The sequence below is a fragment of the Hydractinia symbiolongicarpus genome, chromosome 5, assembly GCF_029227915.1.
Source record: "Hydractinia symbiolongicarpus strain clone_291-10 chromosome 5, HSymV2.1, whole genome shotgun sequence".
Taxonomy (NCBI): domain Eukaryota; kingdom Metazoa; phylum Cnidaria; class Hydrozoa; order Anthoathecata; family Hydractiniidae; genus Hydractinia; species Hydractinia symbiolongicarpus.
The window spans coordinates 30,122,410-30,140,760 of record NC_079879.1 but is presented as its reverse complement, the minus strand read 5'-3'; the positions used below and the strand labels follow the sequence as shown (position 1 = coordinate 30,140,760).

Genomic DNA, 18,351 nt, shown 5'->3' with positions numbered 1-18,351 from the left:
TGGTCTTCCAAAACTGATGCACAGGCAGAACAAGGTTGGGTACTTTTGAAGCAATGAATCTTGTTGTCTTTACTCCCGTCGTTTTTTAGATTTAGGGCACAACCTTTAAATGAATAAATGATGAGATCTTTTTTTATCCCAAGCACGTAAAATCCATTCTACAACTGTGCGTCGGGGGGCTTGTATCATGTTTCCTCCTACCGTATATTGGTGGACACCATTAGCCAACCATTCATCGTACATATCAGAAATAAATCCTTTAAACAGTTTATTCCAGTACACATCTAGGGCCTGAATGTACTTTGTACACCCACCTGGAATTAGAGCACTTTCGACTTTCATTTTTTTCAATGACACTTTAACCTCGTCGGTCATATGAGCTTCGAATGTATCCCACACAAAAAGTCTTTTACCGAAGGAGAAAGATCCAACAACTTGTTTGCACCACTGTAGCGTAAGTTCCTCGTTCATCCAACCATTGCTTGATGATGCAACGATACATTTTGTTTTGAACTCTTCATTTAATGCAGCTGACTCTCGTTTAGCTCAATTTGATACCGTCTGCTTTGGCAGCTAGGCAGACAGTAACGCAAACCTTTTCATGACCAGTTGTTTTGAGCATAACATCTTTTTGACCAGTTTTGTTGACTGTAGTACTGCTTACCATATCTGCCCAAACTGGTGTTTCATCCATGGCTATGATATTGGAAGGGTTAAATTCAGCTTTCATATTCAATCGACGGATATGGATAACGAACGCTACCAACTTATTGATAAGTTGCGCTGGGTCTTTTTGGGCCATTGTTGTTCGCCGTCTGTAAAAGAAGGTATGTAAAAGTTGATACAAAAAAACCCAGCTTAAAATTTTTCGGGTAAGGGAATTGATATAAACAGTATAACGTGAAAAACACTGTATTTTTACATGAGTACAAAGGTAGCAGCAAACCCGTTCTAAATTAACGTTTTGGTTCTAAGTAGAGCTCACCTGCACGAGAGATGATTTCTTTTCATAAATTTCTGCAACCACCCACGACTTGCAATAAATGAATCTTTCAATTCGTTATCTTCTCCACATGTCTCGTCAAACATAGACTTTGCTTTAAAAATGATGAGTTTACGAGAAACACGAAGCATATTACCACGCCGTTCTAGTATCCATTTTAGAATATCATCCTCCAGTTGTTGGTCAATTAACTTTCTACCACCGCCCCCCAGCCTCTGACGTTTGTCTTTCATAACTACAATTTTTTCCTTGTTTTGACGCCATTCTCGTACTCTTTTTACCTCAATCTTGAATTTCAAAGCAGCACTTCTGTTTGAATTTATTTCTGCAAACGTTTCCTGTAATTTCTTAAAAAAAAAAAATTCTCATCATTAATTGGTTTCTCTTCCTTCTCTTGTATCATCTATAAGCTATTACATAATAGGGGTTGACCCGTTTGCCAATAGGGATTTATTAAGGGGTTTATTAAAAGTGCTTCTATAAAACGCCCCTCTCGAAGGGGGGCGTTTAATAGAGGGGGCGTTTAAAAGAGGGGGCGTTTATAAATATTTCGGATTTTAAGGGGGGCGTTTATTAGAGGGAGGAGTTTAAAAGATGGGGGGCGTTTATTTGGAGATTTACGGTATATATATATATATTTGTGTTAACGAAGTACTGAAGACTTGAAAATGGGTGTATGGAACACCCGAAATGTAGTCAATTCGTCGTATTTTTTTGTTCAATATTTTATATCAATCTATATTATATATCAATCTGTTCACAACAACAATTTGTTTACTAGATCTTCAAAATGGTGTTTGGAATGTGTTTATGTATTACACACAGTTTGTAACACCTGTTTTACAATTCAAACAAGATGCAAAGAGACCTATTGAGAAGGAATTAAAGGTAGTTAGCTAATTGTTTGTTTGTTTGTCTGTTCGTTTTTGCGTTGTTTGTTTGTTTGTTTGTATTATATATTTGAGACGATTTGTCACATAAAATAAATTTAATAGATGTTTTTAATTATGTTTTTCAGGACTATGTCAAAATTGCTAAATGGAATGACATTAACTTTTACGCAATGAAAGAAGCTGTTGACAAATCACATCGAACTTTGAATAAGTTTGTGCGAAGATACGAGGTAATGTTCACCAATCTATCCTCTCTCTTGATCTACTAATGCCTTGGGTGCCAAAAATTTTGGATACGTGATAATACTGTGACCAATGATGTATACTTTTAATGTCAGGAATTTTCATGTCCAAAAAGTTTTGCGAATTTTACAAATTGGCCTTTATATGAAAAATTAAATTCCGTTGAAAAAACATTTGTTGTTATCTGCAAAGCTATTCGTTGTAAAAACTAATTTCATGTTGCTACCAATGAGAATTTCATGCTTATCAAGGGTTTGATTAATGTTGGTCTAAGATTGGATCAATTTACAAGTAAATTATTGTTTATCTATCGAATTTTGCAAATAAATAGATTCATGTATATTTTTGAACGCGAAATGATCTAACATATAAACAGTTAGTATTTTGATTTTAAATTGTGTAAAAAATATTGTTTAGTAGCGAATGAACTGGATTGTTTTACAGTTTGTCATTTGTTTCTTTTTCTATTTTAGCGTGTTCTTCAAGAACCAATCCAACAATTTCTGCAAGATACAAAAAAATTTATAACTCCATCACCATTTAAAGGCAAGCAGTTTTACTATGATGATAGTAAACATGAGGCTATTCTATTGACGCAAACAGATGTTCTTCCAATTGATGACTTTGGTGATTTGTATTTGAATAAAATCAACAACTTGCAGTTAAAGATAAAGAAATACATGAAAGAAGCTTATACTAAGATGAAGTATGGAATGCTGATTGAGAATTTAGATGGATTTACTGGTATGCAACCTATGATTTAAAAATGTTTATAAATGTATTTTTGTCTTCGAGGCACCATTTAACAAAAAAATTTTCAGCATAGTATTCTTCTGGTAATACCTCTGTTATCACAAGACTGATTTTTTAACACACGCCTGTCATACTAAAATTTATTTCTAATAATATTGTATGGATAAAACTAAAAGTGTTGTGTGAATACTTCTTGTGCCATTTAGCGTGTTGTCATAGGCTACAAACCACAGTGATCACGTCTATTATACAGCTTATTAGTGTCTTTTTCAGCGACAGTCAAATTTATACTTAATAATTGCTAATTGATAAATCTATTTTGTATTTTATTTGGCAAACTTATCCCCTTTTTTTGCTTTTTTGGTTGTTTATCTAACAAATTTAATTATAGTTATAAATCATGATGTTGGCTAATTGCTTTAAGATCTTTTATTTTTGAAATTTTTACGTAGTGTTTACTCTGTTAAACACACCACATTAAGCTATCGATAAATTTCTAGGTGATATTATTGATAGTATTAAAGAACTTCAAACAGAAGATGTCTTGGCTTTAGTAAGAATTTACGTAGTAATTTTGCCTATCTGATTAGGTTTGGAAAATTTATTTTATGTGACTTTTGTTTTTTTAAGCCTAAAGAGAAACAAAAATCAGCCAGAACGAATCTCCAGCAAAGAAAACGCAAAGCACTTGCTAACTTGTTTAAAGAATTGAAATTAATAGGTATGCTTGGCATGTGAAAATGCAGTCCATGTTTATCTATATTTCAATAGCATCACTCCCACTTATAAAATTCTTAAAGTAAAAATTCGTTATTATGCGTGATACCAAAAAGTATAGGTTTTGGTGACTACATTAAGATTGGTTACAGTAAGCCTTGATGAAGTGTGCTTGCTATAAATAAAACATCCAGAGATTATTTCACATTTTCGTTTTAAAAGCAAAGTTCTTAAAAATTATTTAGTAGAATCTTAAAATACAATTCTTACATGGTTGATTCAGTATTCTTTTTAACACGACGACAACAATAATTCCTATTAAATAACCAGAATGATAAATATAAATATTTAGCTAGTTCTGTAGCTGAACAGAATTGAGCTACATATGAAGGGGCACTAAAAACTAAACATTGCTTAATTTTACTGATCACTGTGAAACCAGTCTTTGTTCAAAATGTGAAATTTTTTAAGTTGGTAAGAAGAAAAAGGGACTTATAACGTATATATTATATCCTAAACACATCACATTTTGCCCTTCCTCCCAAAAAATCTATGCATATTTTTAGGTTTATATTTACATATTTGCTTTAAAATTATTTTAGGTATATCGTACAGAAAAGGTCAACAAATATCAGAAGATATTCAAATTAATCTACCAATAATTAAAGTCCAAAACTTTTTCAGGTTGGTATTTGTAAATGCCAGCAAGATTTTCTAGTTCATTTGTATCCCACAAATTCTTTGTGTTTCTAAAGAAAATGTTTGTTTATTGAATCATGTCACGATTGTAGTTTGATAATAAGAACTAGTACTAAATACGGGTCAGTCATTTAAAAGGTCGGATTTTTATGGTGCCAGGTTTCTTACAACATAGTTTAATAGATTTAATTTTCAACTTAGCTTTAATTTCCATTTAGAAATGATGACTCAGCATATTTGGCTAAGATGTTACATTCTTGTAATGATTATTTTTTTGGTTGTATGGCAAAACAAGCAATGTTTCAATCTGCGTCTCTTGTGCCATCAAAGGTAAAATTTTGTTTACAAAAAAACTAACTATCCATGCCTAATTATTCCGCCCATATTGTATATTATTTGTATATTTTTTGTATATTATTTACTACCCATTGAAATTACTGATCGCAACTTCGAATGTACATTTATTTATCTACGCTTAGGAGTTAGGACCTGGTGAAGTGACGAGGTTTAAAGGTCTAACTGCTCATCTATTTCACATTGCATGCGAACAAAGAGAGCGGTTGCATAAAGTTTTAACAGCTCACACAGATATCAGGTGGTTATATATTTTTGTTTTTTAATATATGAATTAATCTTTTTCATATTTTTGGAAAGAAGTACTGACGTTATTCCGTGTAAATTCTTTTAGTCACATGGTTGCCAAATTTAAAGGCATTGAAAATTCGTTGGACCAAGAATCTCTTCTTCCATCTCAAAAATTCACAAAAAATTTTTTAGTAAGTTACTTTTTCATCGTAGTAAATTTCTTTTTTGTAAATTGAAGGCATACTTTTTAAAAAATTCTCGATCACAAGGACTTGGCGTAGACACTTTGAAATTATAGTAACCTAGTTCATGGTAACATTTGCATTTTATTATTATGTGCAATTCTAAACTTTTATATTTAGCTTAAAGTCAGAGATCATATTTCGCAGTCATTAACCCGCCTTCAGTACTTCAAGGAACTGTTGCTTGCTTGTCCTAAAAACCAAGTAGACCAAATTCTTTCACCTTTTTCCAGTGATGAGCTATCATCTGCAGCTTTGTATAAGCTAGGTGATGAAAATATGAATGAAATACTTCGGTTGCTTCAGGTAAATATTCTTGTCATCAGAAAGTTTGATGTGACTGCAGATTTACTGAGTGAAGGATGGTGAATACATAGTGACATATTTATCTATTTATAATTTTTCATTTTAGAGTGTCACTGATGTTCATTGTGAGTTGAAGAATGAAATGGATAACATGCAGTTTGACGAACAAAAGTTTCCATTATTGATCTGGTTTGTTAATTATCTTTTTTGATTTTGTAATGATCTGGAGAAATTTTATTGTAATAAATTTAAATTAAAAAACCAAGACGTTTTTTATTCAGAATAATATGTTTTTTAAGTAAAATTAATATCATTTATGGAAATTTAAAATGTATTTAAAACTTAATCAAGATCAAAGGCTTATTTTTTGTGCAGGTCTCACAGCACATTCATTACACATGCATTGTCCAAGTTACAAAATGAATTAACAACAATTGATCGAATCGTTCAACCATTCCTCTCTCCAATGTAAGTTATGTAGTTGACTCATATTGAATTCCTCTACCTGGTATATTATATATGGTACTATATATTTTTATAGAGATTCACAAGAAAGATGTTTAGCTGAAGTACTTGTAAACATAAAGAAGGATTTGTTGACGCTGACAAAAATGTTTGATGTTACAAGTCAGCATGAAAGTCAAAACAAAAGTACTGTCACACCAGGTCTGTCCTCATCCTCGTATTGTTAGTTGTTACATTTTTTATAGTTTTGTGATTTTTTGATTTATAAAGAAAATATTCAAAATCAGGCGAAAATATGCGAAAAATACAATACAGCTTATAGCATTATTAAGTTACCCTTATTGCAAAAACAAATTAAAAACATAACAGTGCCTTAGGGAATAAAAGGTAATGGTCCTGTTTTTACCTTTGAAAGAACAGTGACAAAACTAAAGGTATAATTACACAAGGAACTATACTGTCTGAATAGACAGTATAGTGGTGTTCATTAAGTCTTTTTGTGAATGGGGAATTAGAAAAATCTGTGTCTAGTTAAAAGACCCATAACACAAGAAAAAACACACATCAGAAGGTTTCGTTAATGTTTAAAATGCTTTAATATGCTTCACATATGCTTTAAAACTTTCCCTATCTGAGCCTAAATATGCTTAAAAAACATGTAATCATTAGATATTGTTGCATAAGATTTAGTGCTATGTGTTAAAATCACTATATTTTATCAAAAAATGCTTCGAAGGTCTGTTATCATAATGTAGGTTATTGCTTTCTTATTAAATTTGCTATGTCTTTAGATTTGTTGTTAAACAAGGTTGAGACTTTTATTCAGCGTTTGTTATTATGCGTTCAGTCTGTTATTAAAAAGGCTGATGAATATCAACAAACACTCGACGATCTTCAAGACAGTGAGTTATTTTAATGTTTACATTGCTTGTACGAATATTTGTGATTTTAGGGATTTGCAAAGTAAAAAAAAAAAAGCTTATCTTTTCTTTTGTTAAGCTCAAACAGAACCAGCTAGTATATTTTATATTTGATCTCTTATATACAGAGTTAGGCCAAAATTCAACTATCTAAAGAAGATGTTTTTCATCCTAAAGGATGTGGATCTTTTCCATTGTTCTTTTGCCTAAATGGATTTACCATGGGCTTAACGAGGAGTTCTTTTTAATGAGTCAGTTCTATCGTTTTTGTATTCTGTCGTAAGAAGTAGAAATTGAGGTTTCAGTGAAAGTAATATTCACTACAGCTCGCTGTGGTAGTTGAAAGCCTCTATTTCTATTTTACTTAAAGCTTAAAAACTTCTGTGTTTTTTTTGTAAACCCAGTATGCTTTGGAAACTAATATTCACATTGGCTAAGTTATAGTGGTATATTTAAGTTTGTTTCCATTTGGCCGCAATTTCTGTTATAGCATGAAAATCTGAAAAACGTTTTGTTTGCTCAAGTGCATTTGAATGAAATTACCATGTTTACAAGTAATTCTTGAGCTCTGCAATTACCTTGATTTCATTCTCTCTTCAAGTTGCTTTCTTCTCTCTCACAAGATATATTAAATATTATATGAATGTTATAAGCATTATATGATTTTTTCGACGAGCTTCAGCTTGAAATTACAGCTTGTTTCATCAGCAACAACAAAAAGGAACTGATTTTATCATGCTCCTAAATTTATTCAAATTCTAAATCTTAAAAAATATACAATGAAAAGTGTATTCTGTTCAAAATTGCTCCACCCAAAATCTATAACATAAAAATGTGCAACGAATTTGAAAATAACTTTTAAAACCTTTTTTGTTGAAAAGGTAATAACATGTCTAAGTTAGACTTTAGTTGCAGTGTCACACGCTGCTTGTGACATGCAGTAAAGAAAATAATAAAATATTAAACACTGTCCCCGAAATAATTAGGTTATGGGAAATTTGTACCATTAAAAACAAAGTAAAAAGACCAGTCATGTATCAAAATTTGGTCAGTCATGACCAACGACCGGCTGTTCTTTTACATCTGGAAACACAAGAAAGAAGTACCTCAAAAAAAAATCAATTGTAGATTCTTAGGAATGGTACTTATAATTTAACAAAAGACAGTACTACTATTAATAATTTGGTATTTAATTATTGTTTTGTTTCTTAGCTGAAGTTTCAATGCTTAAAGGTCATCTCTCTCCATTGCTTACGACAAATTTTTTAAAGCACATGCAATCATTTGATTTGGATTGCATAGTGACTTCGTGTAACGATTTCATTAAACAGTTGTCATTGGTGTTTGAAGAAGGTATAGACGAATCGCCAGTTTACAAAGCATCTCTCAACATGCTTCGTCTTTTGGAAGAATTCGATGGTCTGCTTAAATTCTACGTTTTTCACTCGATTATGCTGCATAGGACTTGCTGCAAGTTGTTGTTTGTCCTGTATGAGCTTTTCACCAATCTACTTAAAGAGGTTTGTGTTTGTGCTTCTAATTTAGTAAATAATTTATGTGAAGAAAACTTCAAATTATATTGCAACATTGATTATTTTTTCCATAATATATATAAAACAAACAAGTTAAAATAAAGCAAAAGCTTTTCGGTATAAAACCATCGTCTGTGCATATAAAATGTTACTATGTTACAATTATTCAGTTAGTATATATTAATATAATCCTTAACAATTAGGGAATATTATGTAGAATATTTTTCCTGCAAATTCAGTATGACTTGTACTAACGTTTGCAGTTTGTAATACAAGAAGTAAATACGTAGGGTTATTGTGTCCCACCTGAAGAAGACACTAGTATGAGTGGTGAAGGTGCTACTGAGTTTGAAGATATTCAAAATGGAGGTCTTGGTGAGGGAGAAGGAGCTAAGGATGTCAGTGAACAAATTGAAAGTGAAGATCAGGTAAAGAAATATTTGTTGTTCTTTTGTATGGTCAACTTAAAATTTTAGCGATGTTTTATACACTGGCCAATTTAATGTCTAAAATTTTACCAAATTTCACGAAACCTTGCGAAATTTAATTGTTATGAAAAATGCTTTGAGCTGATTCGAGGAAACAAATTCTTGCATAAATTGTTTCGCAAAATTAATTCTCTTGGATGAAACCTAGCCGAAAATAAATGTCAAGTGTCCAGTAATTTGCTAGTATTGTAACGAAATATGGTTTTTGTAAATACTCTTTCAATTTCTTGAACAAGTGTACTCGCGAATATAAATTCCCATTAAATATCTGAAATTGATCAATTTATGAAAATAAATTCCTACGAAATATCTTCATTTGAGCTATTCACAAAAATAAATTCCTACGAAATGTACAAATTTGAGCTATTCACAAAGATAAATTCCCGCGAAATATAAAAATTTTAGCAGACATGGTTCGCGAAAATTTAACTCATTAAAGTAGCGATTTAATGTTTTTCTGACCATAGAACAAAAAGTAAAAAAAAAACATAAACCAATTTTTTTACCTGAGCTGCACTTTTATTTCAGTTAGAAGACACGAAACATGAAAAATCAGAAGAGCAGAAAAAAGAGGATGATGAAGATGATATCGCAGAGGAGAAAGAAGGGGTCGAAATGAGTGACGATTTTGAAGGTATGCTAAAAAAATGGATCACATGAAAATAACATTTAAATGGTTTCTTGTTTGGTATTAGCATGCAAAAGTTTTCTGTTGCATGATTAAAATTCAACTTTTGATATAGTTATAATCAACGTGTATATATCTTTTTGCAATGTGTTTACAGTATACAGTATTATGGTTATTATTTTCCACAAGACACGGAAATATTTGTTTGAAAATTTTCTTAAAAAGGTTGAAGATATACAAAAAAACATTAATTAGAATAAAACGCCACTATTGTTTTGGGAATGCAAACTATTTTGTTAGGACGCATTCTTTATATTAGCCAAAGCTTTCTGGCTTTTTCATTTGATAAAGTTGTCATCAACAATCACTTATTTCTCTAACGTTATACCATGAACAATAATATCAGCCTGTAAATTTGAAGCTCTACCAAAAACCAGCTTTTGACAAACACAATTGCTAAATATTTTGGAATTCTTGTTCTTTAGGCAGCTTGATTTTTTTATTTATATTTCTTTTCAGTTTGGTTAAATTTAACCATAGTAGTCAAAAATTGGTTACTGTCAAACCAACAGCACAAGTTTTAATTTTGATTTTTATCGTGGTAAATTTGTAAGATAAACACAGTAACCTTTTATTTCAGGGAAACTACAGGATCTTGAAATGGACGAAGAACAATCATCTGGTGAAGAAGAAGAAAATGAAGAAGACGAAGACGAAGCTGATAAACAAATGGGAGATGTAGATGATGAACAAGAAACACTCGACGAAAAAATGTGGGGAGATTCTGATCACGAAGATGAAAATAAGAACGAAAAAAAAGAAGAGAAGGGGAAAGGAGCTGAAGGGGAATCAGAATCCCAACTTGTTGCTAATGAGGATAACAGAGGTATAATATTCTCGAACTTAATTCAACAATAATATGTAGTTATGAGTTTGTGTAAATGAGCTTAAACTGCCTTGCCAAAATTGCAGTAGCAATCAGAACCGATCAACTTACTTATTCTGTTGCTTTAGGGGAACAAGAAGGTGAAGAAAAAGACAGAAAAAATGAGAAAGATAAACTGGAAAATGACCAACAAGAATCTGGTGATTTTGATGAACAAAATGAAACAGATGATGGTACGCAACAAGAAGAACAAAACAATGTGGACGAATTTGATGAAAACAAAGAAGATATGGATATTCCTGATGATATAAATCTTGATGGAGATGAGAAATATGGAGAGGACAATGATGACGATAAGAATGATGAAGATGGGAAAGATGAAATAAAGGAGGACGGTATGTGTTGTTTCTGTTGTTTCTGTTTTTGTTTTTGTTTTTGATGCTCTTTGCTGTGATAGTGATTCTCTTGAGTTGTTTGTCAAGAATTATTCAACTTTTAGATCACAATGAGCAAACAGAAGAAACAATGGATGAAGAGCAGTTAGAAAATCAAGATCAAAAGGCGCTTGAGGTTTATCTTTAGATATTATAGTTTTTATGTTATATCAGCCGGGTTGTAAGCTGGATTGTTTGTTATACATGTCTTGTTAATACGCAGTTATGTTTATTCTGTTTTCAGAAAGGAGACGAGGAGGAACAGGATACTAGAGATGATAAAAATAACCAAGATCTTAACACAGAAAATAGAGTGAGTGTTTTCATGGTATATGCTACACGAAGTTTGTGTTTGTATCCTATACATTATACAAAGTGTACAATCGATTCAGTGATGCAATGGTTGAAGTAAAAAACACAACTCTTTGACGAAATATCTAAATATAGTTCCTACGACGTTTGTCCGTACAACGGCCATTCTCAAGTATAAAGTTCAAACAACAACTTCGATATATATATATATACAAATGGTACGCGAATCATTAAATGATTGGTTCGTGTTTTCTTGCTAAACATTACACAAAGTTCTTGTTTTCTTGCTACACATTATACTAAGTTCTTGCTATCAATATCATGATAAGCAATTGTGCGTACTTAAGTAAGGAAAATTTGCATTTTAGTCAGGGAAAAGTCAGGAAACATGAACACGAAAATTTAGTCGGGCTCCCAAAACATTAATCGTCCTCACGCCTCTCAGTAGCGTATAGGCGAGTGCTCATGATTTTACGGATATACGATACATAAATGTTGTATTTTCCATTTTGGTGTTTAGGGTAGGGGGTGAAATATGAGCGTTGTATTAACGAGTAACTTACCCTAACTACTTATTACTAGTAATGATTTATTTTGCATGCTCAGCTTCAACAAGACGACGCGACACCTGTTGATAATGTCGAAGAAGCTCCGTCTGATGTCGACATCAAATCGAGCACAACGGAGTCATCTCAACAAGAAAATTCAAATGATCAAGGTGTAGGTGCTGCAGATGCTGAAGGTGAAGACGGTCACCATGGTAATGAAAATGCTGTCTCCAAGCAACGCATGGAAAAACAAAAAGTAAATAGAAATTTTAATTAATTTATTTGTTTTTGCGGTTCGAGTTACCGTAACTGTATACTTTGACAATACGATGTTCAAAGTCAAGTCGAAAAATTTTTTTTTGTCGTTCTGATTCTAGGGAAGAAAAAGGAAAGAGATGCAGCATGCAAATAAAGATCGTTCGTTGCAGAAAGATGACATACAAGGAGCGAAGAAACGAAAAGCTATGGATGTCGAAAATATTGATGATGAGAAAGATGATGAACAGGTAGTCAGGACAACATACTTCTTGAATTTTTGTAAATTTCCAACTGATATAGCGTATTTTAAACAGTAAGAACGTTTTTCTTAACTGTTTTCACTAATTGTACCAGGAGAAGCCCTCAAATGATGCTGACACTTTCCAGCATATGAAAGACGATAGTATGAAATTTGACGAACTTACTATTGACACGGCTACAAAAGAACAGTTAAACGAACATTCTCAAACGATGAAGAAGAATGATGACGATGATGTTGAAATGGAAAATGAAGCCGACGTGTCTGGCGAAGAAGAAGAAGAAGAAGAAGGAATTCAAGAAGACAAAGATGATGTAGTAAATAAAGTAAGATGTATTGATAGTTTGTTATTTATCAGCCAAGTAAAGTTTTTGCTGCTTGTGCCAATTTAACTAAACTAGTCGTGGGCCCGTGGAAAAATCCACGGGTTCGCCCGTCCTTTCTATACCGCATCGCGTGCGTCTCGGTTCTTGCGCAGATATGCTACCATTTTGCGTGACAGGCAGACGGACAGACGTATGCGGTTATTATAATGTAGATGATGATTATATTTGTTTTTGATATTTGCAGAAGGATGCAGTATCATCAAAATCCTACGATATACATGGTGAGGTGGAGGACGAATCCATAGAAGAAATCAAAAATGAAGAAGAAAAGAAAAAATTTGAAGATATGGAAACAGATGAAGAACGAGAAATTAAAACTGATTTCTTCACATCTACAACACTCTTGGAAGTACCTTTGCAAAATATTCACGTATGTAATAAATTGTATTTTTAAACTGCTTATAAAATTGAATGGAAAATTAAAAAAATTTCACAAAATTGGTGCACTGTTTAATACTTGATCGAGTGTAGTGAAAGCAAGAGCATAACACGACTCTTTTTAATGAAATAAAGTATTAACCTTTTTTTAGCGACATTACAGCCATACCAAAACCATTTTTAAGTACAATGTTTAAATCAAAACTTACACTTTGTGTATATTTAATAATCTATTGCATATTTAATAACCTATTCGATGTTTTGTTAAATACTCATTCGCTCGGTTACAACTAATGTCATAATTTTGTGTTGATTTTTTTAGGAAAAAGAAAACTTCATAGAAGAATTACGGCATGAATTAGAAAATGAATTAGTTTCTCTTTCTGTCAACAAATCGAAAATAAACGATGAAAAAGTTGCTATGGAATTATGGATGAAGTTTGAAAAGCTGACGTCAGGATTAGCGCAGCAGTTATGCGAACAGTTAAGGTTAATATTGGAGCCAACTGTTGCCAGCAAAATGAGGTGAGAGTTTTGATGATCTATTTTAAGGCATACTGGAGAACCAGGACCCAGGACCCTAAAGGAGGACGCAAGACCCCGAACCCTAAAGGACCCAAGACCCCTAACCCTAGATAAAAAGAATTATCAACCAATCGTGTTGCACAATTTTGATTTTTTATTAATACAAAGAATATATTTTTTGTGTTGTAGCGTTAGAGTAAAAAAAATGCATTGTGTAGATATTATTTTGTTTTACACGCATTTCTTTAAATCATAGCGAAATTTAAGAATAGTTTTAAAGACGTACTAAACAAGATCAACATGTCTTAGCAGCGATGATCCTTGTGTATGTGATATTTGACAGCAACATATTAATGATACTGCACACATTAGAAGCAAATAGCACCAAGATTTTTTGATGCGAAGCCGATCTATGCACGTCTAACCAACATGATATTGAGCACAAAATACTTAAATATATATCACTTCAAATAAAATATGCAAATGTTTCTATTTTTTTATTCAATACATTTACTTTAAACATTTCAAAGGTGGTGTGACAAGAAAAAACATTTGCGGCATATCTTTATGTAACATAAAAAGACCAACACTTATGTTACAAAACATTACTTACCAGCCTTTATTTACTCGCATTTAACTTCTTTGCTCCTTCGGGATCCTGCGTTCTGGTTGCTTTTTTAAGGTCCTGAATCCTCCTTAACGGTTCTGAGTACTCCTTAAGGATTTTAGGACCTGGTTTTCTGATATGCCCTATTTTGATGTGTTCTAGCAATGTGACCATGACTGGTCAAGACCAGTTTTTAGAGAAAAAATTCCGTGTTATGTGTTTGAAAACAATAAGCAGAGCCGATAAAACCAGGGGTGATTTTAATTGGGACTTTTCTTAGCTTTTGTGCTAAAAAGAGCTTAAAATGTTTGCTATGTGACGACTAGAAGTATGTTGTTGGAGGTCGATGTTGTGGGACTGTATTTCGGTTAGCGTCCCACTTAAGTATGGTTTCGCCAGCCCTGATAACGTTAGAAGATGATAAAAAAAATGGGGAAACGGTACTGAATAAGTATAAAGAAGTAATTCTTAACCATGCTCTAAAATATTTGTTGTTTAGAGGAGATTACCGCACTGGAAAGAGGCTGAACATGCGTAAAGTGATTCCCTATATAGCGAGTCAGTTTCGTAAGGATAAGATTTGGTTACGACGAACAAAGAAAAGCAAACGAAAATATCAGATTATTATGGCTGTCGATGATTCATCTAGTATGACTGACAACCATTCGAAACAAGTGAGTTTTACTGATCTCTTACACGTTATCAATCCCAACTCTCTACATCCTTACTAGTGTTAAATATGGTGTGTTTGTTATCGTCGTGTTATAAGTCCATGTAGTGGTCACTTGTATCTGATACTCACTCACTATTTTGATTTGCAGCTTGCTTTTGAATCACTTGCAGTTATCAGCAACGCTTTAAGATGGCTTGAAGCTGGTGATTTAGCTGTATGTAGGTATGTGGCGTGTACTTTAAAATTATCTGATAGTTTTTGTATTGTCATCTACGCATTTCACTCTTTGATACAAGTACGCAAATTTTCAATACATTTAGAGAAAGGTTATTTTAACCCACCACCACATTCTTCAACCTCCCAACACATTCTCCAACTCACCACTATATTCTCCAACCCACCAGTGCATTCTTCAAGGCACCACCACAGTCTCCAAATTCATCAGCACATTCTTTAACCCACCTCCACGTTCTCCAAATCCACCCCCACATTATTCAACTCACCACCACATTTTTTAATCCACCACCGCATCCTCCAACGCACCAGTACATTCCTCAACCAAGCAGCGCATTCTCCAACCCACTATCATGTTCTCCAATCTACCACCACATTTTCCAACTCTTACAACTACCATGCTCAAATTTTAAACGTTTAACTTTTTTTTTGATTTAGCTTTGGGGAGGAAGCACGACTTATTCATTCGTTTGACGAACCCTTCAGTGAACATTCAGGAGCTTCCATTCTGCAGCAATTTACTTTTGAACAAAAGAAAACGAAAATAGCTCAGTTACTGAACATGTGTACGGTCTTGTTGAACGACGCAAAGTCGCATCAGAGAAGTGGGAACGCGGTGTCGCAGTTGCTACTTATAGTTTCAGATGGCAGGGGAATATTTTTAGAAGGAAAAGAGGTATGTGTTGTAAACCTGTAAAATTAATCAAAGGAGACGGAATGAACAATTATTTCTACATCAAGTTGATAACTTTAACATAAGGTGAACTTTTCTTCTGGGCAGCCGAGCTAAGTGTATTTGCACATGCGCACTTCACAAAAATAATTCTTTGCAAGCCATGTCAGTTAATTTGGACGTGTTTTCATTCATAAATCTCTGCATGCATGTTATCCTGAAATTAGTTTTAGAAGTTCTTCTAAGTTTTTACTCTTAGGTTTCTGTTTTACATAAGAAGTTTCGCGTTTTCAAAATTTTACCTTGTTTTTCTGTTAGTCTTATGGTAGCTGCTTTCTAGAAGATGTCTGTTGTAACTTTTGTTTTTAGGCGGTGTTGAAAGCAGCGTCACAGGCTAGAGAGTCTGGTGTTTTTACCGTCTTTCTTATTGTGGACGATCCAAAAAATCGCAACTCTATCCTCGACATAAAAGTTCCAATCTTCAACCCTGCTGGTGGCGTTCCAGAAATTAAATCATATATCGAAGAATTTCCGTTTCCATTTTACTTGCTTCTTCGAGACATCAATTCTCTACCTAATGTTCTTAGTGATGCGTTGAAGCAATGGTTTGAATTAGTGACGCAAACCACGTGATCAAGAGTTGGTGCGAACCAGGCGTATCAATTGTATGAAAACCGTACTGGTTTCTATATGTTGCATTAAGAGTAATCGCGAATAAGATGTTTTGGGGTGAAATATTTTCAATTCGACGACATTTTATTTATCGTATTTAAAGCATAAAATTTTAGACAGTATAATTTTATATACATAGAAAATTTTATAAACTTCTTAAAGTAGATATGAAAAGTAAATTATTTTTAACCTGAAAACAATTTCTTTATCGTGTTTAATACGTATCTTAATATACGAAATTTTTGGGTGTTATTTTTGTGCCCGAAAGGCGAGGGAATAGTTAAATTTCCATGAAATTAGCCTATTTATCGTGAATTAAGTGCAAAATTGTTTTCCCCGAACCCTAGAATTTGAATTTAATTGTGCTGTAATGGCAAAGAAAGAAACTTGTTAAAGAAGTCTTTATCTCTTAGCTAATGAAAAACGCTGTACCCTAAAAATACTGATTTTGCAAAAAATTGATGTCCGATTTTACGATGTTCGTAGTGTTATATTCTACGTTGCGCTTGTATGTGCACATGTAGACGCCATCTTGTTGGTGGAGCTGGATTAACAACAATACTAAATATGCAGCATGTTAAGAAAGAAAAAAATATGCTTAAAATTATCTAGACAGTATTGTTATTGCATCCTCTGTAACATGAATTTGATTTTGTTTTATTTAATTTTTTTTGTGTGTTCCAGATTTTACAAGGTATACATCTGTCTTATTTTAACGCGATTCTTGTATTTTTTTTGTCTTTCTTTTCTTTTTACCCCATCATTTCATCGTCAAATTTCGGTTTGGAAGTTTGGAAATATTTGTCTCAGAACAACCTGCCGGGAAGAAATCAATGCGGATTTTATGTTTGCGAAAATTGTCTCATTTGCAAACATAAATTATGCAATTATTTTAAGCAAAGACGAACATTTGCTAATTTTCAATTCGCATTTTAACTTATTTCTTGGCTTGTTCGTAGCCAAGATACCCAACATAATTTTTCTTACCACCAAGAAATCGAAATAGTTAAGGTGGGAAAAATTACGCTGGATTATTCTGCGGTCAGAATACTGACAGCGTTTTTTTGATTGGTTAATTCTATTGTTCTTCGCTCACGTGGTCGATATAGGAAAAGGTTTTGTTTTAGCGAGAATGGTTTCACTTATCTGAAGAAATATAAATAATTTTTGTACTATTTAAGAGGGAGACATGTGACCACGCCTGTTTTGTGCTTATTGGTTGATTGTAATTCACGGGGTTGCACTGAGGTGGATTTGAATTTTAAGGATTTGCTCTGACATTTGTTTGCGTCGGAGCTTTCGTTTAAGAGAAACCGAATTAGATATCCTCGAAAAAAGCTTAGTTAACTAGGCTAGCTTGTTTGCAATTTGCCTGTAAATCCGCCATCGCTTAGAATATCACAGGAGTAGAAGATCTGTGGAGACTTTGAGGATATAAACAAAACAATTGCTACTTAAGGTTTCTATTAAGTAACTTTCACTATTTTTATTCTACAATTTAATCAATTTTCGATGTCCTATTTGCAAACCTAATACCACTATCTTTTATTGCGCAAGCATTTTATTTCCTTAATGTGGGTTTGTTTGAGTGGTTATGCAATAGTGAAGGAGAATAACTATACAGACACCTTACATAATCCGCGATAAGCACAGTTAACTTTGTTACCACAAGTAAACGAACTTTCGATTTGCTTAGACTTCCCTTAGTTAATGATGACAATATTTACTGACGCTAGCTCAAGCTCTTACTCAAGTTCCTAATCTACCAGGACCGTAAGGTACGTTTGATGCGCGGTTGGTGCGTGTTAAACATTAAATAAATGGCCCACTCTGCTGCGAGCTTGGTGCATTGGAAGCCTACCGGTAGCATAGTTTTCGTCAGTGCTTTCCAAAATTTAACAAGATATCAGAAGAATCGATAAAAATAATAGTCACTTGTTCCCAGATGAGAAAGTTATTTTAAATTAAAGTTGTCAAAAATTAAAGTATTTAGTTCTGAAAATTTAATATCGCCACGTTTGAATACAGTTTT

The 18,351-nt window shown here is 33.0% G+C and overlaps 1 protein-coding gene across 3 annotated transcripts in view; it reads left to right on the top strand.

The window, feature by feature from the left end:
- LOC130645838 (midasin-like) overlaps nucleotides 1–17,040 on the top strand; it is a 49,664-nt gene extending 32,624 nt beyond the window's left edge. For 2 of the 3 annotated variants that reach the window (XM_057451942.1, XM_057451943.1), the window contains 30 exons: nucleotides 1,785–1,891; nucleotides 2,022–2,126; nucleotides 2,613–2,883; nucleotides 3,393–3,445; nucleotides 3,523–3,613; nucleotides 4,212–4,293; nucleotides 4,527–4,638; nucleotides 4,788–4,903; nucleotides 4,997–5,084; nucleotides 5,256–5,441; nucleotides 5,548–5,630; nucleotides 5,817–5,909; nucleotides 5,983–6,107; nucleotides 6,698–6,808; nucleotides 8,039–8,346; nucleotides 8,649–8,786; nucleotides 9,375–9,480; nucleotides 10,115–10,360; nucleotides 10,489–10,755; nucleotides 10,860–10,930; nucleotides 11,039–11,107; nucleotides 11,713–11,910; nucleotides 12,032–12,160; nucleotides 12,267–12,497; nucleotides 12,742–12,927; nucleotides 13,258–13,460; nucleotides 14,567–14,741; nucleotides 14,889–14,962; nucleotides 15,413–15,650; nucleotides 16,017–17,040. In XM_057451942.1, the coding sequence (XP_057307925.1) occupies nucleotides 1,785–1,891; nucleotides 2,022–2,126; nucleotides 2,613–2,883; nucleotides 3,393–3,445; nucleotides 3,523–3,613; nucleotides 4,212–4,293; nucleotides 4,527–4,638; nucleotides 4,788–4,903; nucleotides 4,997–5,084; nucleotides 5,256–5,441; nucleotides 5,548–5,630; nucleotides 5,817–5,909; nucleotides 5,983–6,107; nucleotides 6,698–6,808; nucleotides 8,039–8,346; nucleotides 8,649–8,786; nucleotides 9,375–9,480; nucleotides 10,115–10,360; nucleotides 10,489–10,755; nucleotides 10,860–10,930; nucleotides 11,039–11,107; nucleotides 11,713–11,910; nucleotides 12,032–12,160; nucleotides 12,267–12,497; nucleotides 12,742–12,927; nucleotides 13,258–13,460; nucleotides 14,567–14,741; nucleotides 14,889–14,962; nucleotides 15,413–15,650; nucleotides 16,017–16,280 (4,526 nt within the window). In that variant the 3' untranslated portion in view covers nucleotides 16,281–17,040. The remainder of the gene's footprint in view (nucleotides 1–1,784; nucleotides 1,892–2,021; nucleotides 2,127–2,612; nucleotides 2,884–3,392; nucleotides 3,446–3,522; nucleotides 3,614–4,211; nucleotides 4,294–4,526; nucleotides 4,639–4,787; nucleotides 4,904–4,996; nucleotides 5,085–5,255; nucleotides 5,442–5,547; nucleotides 5,631–5,816; nucleotides 5,910–5,982; nucleotides 6,108–6,697; nucleotides 6,809–8,038; nucleotides 8,347–8,648; nucleotides 8,787–9,374; nucleotides 9,481–10,114; nucleotides 10,361–10,488; nucleotides 10,756–10,859; nucleotides 10,931–11,038; nucleotides 11,108–11,712; nucleotides 11,911–12,031; nucleotides 12,161–12,266; nucleotides 12,498–12,741; nucleotides 12,928–13,257; nucleotides 13,461–14,566; nucleotides 14,742–14,888; nucleotides 14,963–15,412; nucleotides 15,651–16,016) is intronic. The other variant, XM_057451944.1, reaches the window with a different exon arrangement.
- Nucleotides 17,041–18,351: the final 1,311 nt, after the last annotated feature.